The sequence below is a fragment of the Corella eumyota genome, chromosome 4, assembly GCF_963082875.1.
Source record: "Corella eumyota chromosome 4, kaCorEumy4.1, whole genome shotgun sequence".
Lineage (NCBI taxonomy): Eukaryota > Metazoa > Chordata > Ascidiacea > Phlebobranchia > Corellidae > Corella > Corella eumyota.
Genome location: NC_137493.1, coordinates 10959804 through 10962602, shown reverse-complemented (window position 1 = coordinate 10962602; position 2799 = coordinate 10959804). Strand labels below are relative to the sequence as shown.

The 2799-nt window shown below is 25.5% G+C and overlaps 1 protein-coding gene across 1 annotated transcript; it reads left to right on the top strand.

Moving 5' to 3' along the window:
• The first annotated feature begins 301 nt into the window (after positions 1 to 301).
• On the top strand, positions 302 to 2424 carry LOC145751227 (uncharacterized). Its single transcript, XM_082567330.1, has 6 exons — positions 302 to 432; positions 511 to 562; positions 1618 to 1733; positions 1833 to 1884; positions 2200 to 2231; positions 2316 to 2424. The coding sequence occupies exons 1-6, from the start codon at positions 335 to 337 to the stop codon at positions 2323 to 2325; spliced, it is 360 nt and encodes a 119-aa protein (XP_082423456.1). The 5' UTR covers positions 302 to 334; the 3' UTR covers positions 2326 to 2424.
• The last annotated feature ends 375 nt before the right edge of the window (positions 2425 to 2799 follow it).

Genomic DNA, 2799 nt, shown 5'->3' with positions numbered 1-2799 from the left:
TGTTTGCTAAATTGTGATAAGTTTGTTAAAAATACAACGCAAAATGTACCAATGCCGTTTTACTAAACTAAAATAACATACAAATAAATTACAGCTAGGCTCACATGTGCGCCTGAATTCGACTAAGAGTGACGATGAACCTCAACTCAAATACGCATTGCCTTTGGCGAATTAATATACGTAACAAACAAAAAACACTTTACTTTAATTCTCTTTACTTAAATTCTCTTTACTGAAACACTTTACTTTAATTCTTTAATTCTCTTAAGTTATCAAATTTAGTTTAATGCAAAGGCAGACTACAAAGTTGTTAAAAATTACAGTGCTAAAAAAAATGAACAAAGTTTTTTTGATTGTTTTGTTTTTGGGGTTGCTGGCAATTACTAATGCTTCTAGTTTGAGCAATATTAGAGGACCACCAGCACCCAAGAGGTACGTTGAAATAAAACCCTAATTATTATGTTTATTTAAAACAAAAATAAACTAAACTGCAAAACGTTAAAACTATAGCTTGGAATGCGATAGGATTGACTATAGAAAAAAACGAAGTGTAAAAAACATGGTAAAGTTAATTTTTTAATAGAGGTTTAAATAAAATATATTAACTTTTATAATAACTTTTAAAGGTAGTTTTTTTTTTTAAATACTAAAAATGTTTAATTATATATTTTAATAATGTATAATAAAAAGAAATTGTAATAACCTTTTATAAAATATAATAATTATTGAGTTAATGTTAGGTTATATTATGGGTTAGATTATATATTTTAAAGAATTAAATGTAATAAAAAAAAACGAATTATAAAAATATTGAGTTTCTCTACGAGCAGGCTCTACATATTTTATTAGTTTTTTTTAAATCAGAAAAGAAAAGAAAAACAACTAAGAGCAACAAGCAAGTTAAACTGGTGTAGGCCATGTCATCTTTCTGACCTTTTACCCTTGCTCAACTTTTAAATTATTAACCAAGCGGTGTGGTACTAGTTAAACATATTTTAACCAATGCGGTTAATAACCTTTAAAAACACTAAAGAAAGAAAGAAAAGAAAAAAAAGTCATGGTAATTAAGAAAAAATATTACATTCATTTACTACGGTTTCGTTATATGCAGCGCTAAAATTGTTATGTATTGTCAACTTTCGATACGTGAAAATATTGTTTATTATGCATAAACATAACAAAATAATATTAAACTTATAACAACTTTTCATAAAAATAGTGCACTACAATGATCGCTCAGCTATCGCGAGCGCCCAAAATTCTGTTAAACATGTTTGTTGAAATTATATTTAAATTTATTGTTAGTACAACGCGAAACGTATTTATGCCATTTTAGTAAAATAAAATAACATACAAATAAAAAACTGTTTGGCTCACATGTGCGCCTGAATTCAACAAAGAGTACTGATAAAACATAATCAAATATACATTGCTGTTGGGCAACAATCGAAGTATTCATATCAACCAAAAAATTCATGTTAATATTAGAGTTCTTAACTTTAATTTAACAATTAACAAAGTTATTCAAAATTTTAGAAATAAAAACGGCAGAGTTAAAAAAAGCTACATAGCCTAAACAGGTGCAAGAATAAAAATGTTTTTTAATTAATTCTACAGGATAAAAATACTGAAAAAATGAACAAAATTTTGATAATTATTTTGTTTTTGGGGCTGCTGGCTATTACCAATGCTTCTAGTTTGAGCAATATTAGAGGGCCACCACCACCCAAGAGGTACATTGAATTAAAAACTAAAGTTTGTTATTACATTTCATACTATTATGTTTATTTTTTTTAAGAATAAATTAATTTGTGTAACTTTATAAACTATAGCTCGGAATGCGATGGGGGTCAATGTAGAAAAAAACGAAATGTAAAGGAAAAGGTAAAATTAATTTTTGACATAGCTATAAATTTAAAAAAAAAATTTTTTGAATTGCTTTTTAAAATTAAAATAGTGCTTTTTTGCTAGGTTATATATATGTTTAAATAACATCTTTTATTGGAAGATATACTAAATATTTTGTGAAAAGTAAATTTTGGAACTGTAGGCTTAACAAAACTAAATAGTTATTTTAATGTTTAACAGGTCATTTATTTATAAAGCTCAACATCCAAATAAAATACAGAATATTTCAATTACCTATCTTCAGTCCGATATTTTTTTAAAACATTTTAATTTAACAACTTTTTATTGTAGGACGACTTTACTGAGATTAGAGCACCGCCAGGGTTTGTACCTTTTTAAATATTTTATTTTTGAAAAGTACTTTATTTATTTTAAGTTTTTTTTAATTTGTTTTATATTTATTATAGAAGAAAGTAATCAAAAAACAAAAGCTATTGCGTTTGGTGATAATATAATGTTATTTTTGGTAGGTTTTGACCCTTAAAAACATTATGACTCAACTTTAAATAAACAAGCACATATTAATAATTTGTTTTGTATAAATCGAATGAGACAAATAGTTAGTTGGTAGTAATTTAATTATAATGTAAAATAGTTGTAGATGATTCTTTTATTAATAATATTTAATTAAAGCTTAATAAAAAAACGTGTAACATTACATTATAAGTCAAAATAAACAACTGAAACTATGTTAGTGCGTTTTTTAAAGGCGATCCCCATCTACATACCACGAAAACAGGGCCAAAAATACAGGAAGGAAAATGAAGGAATCGAAAAATAAAAAGTCGAAAAAAACAGTATATAACAAGCTAAATTATTAAAAAATCAAAAAACAAAAATACGCAATACGATTTTTAGGTAATAAACTTTTTAGCAAAAGAAACAAGAACA

Bases quoted from the DNA above. Each gene is read 5' to 3' on its own strand.
- LOC145751227 (XM_082567330.1), top strand. From the start codon at position 335: ATGAACAAAGTTTTTTTGATTGTTTTGTTTTTGGGGTTGCTGGCAATT. The intron at 433-510 runs GTACGTTGAAAT...TTAAAACTATAG, and splicing joins GGACCACCAGCACCCAAGAG to CTTGGAATGCGATAGGATTG. The intron at 1,734-1,832 runs GTACATTGAATT...TATAAACTATAG, and splicing joins GGGCCACCACCACCCAAGAG to CTCGGAATGCGATGGGGGTC.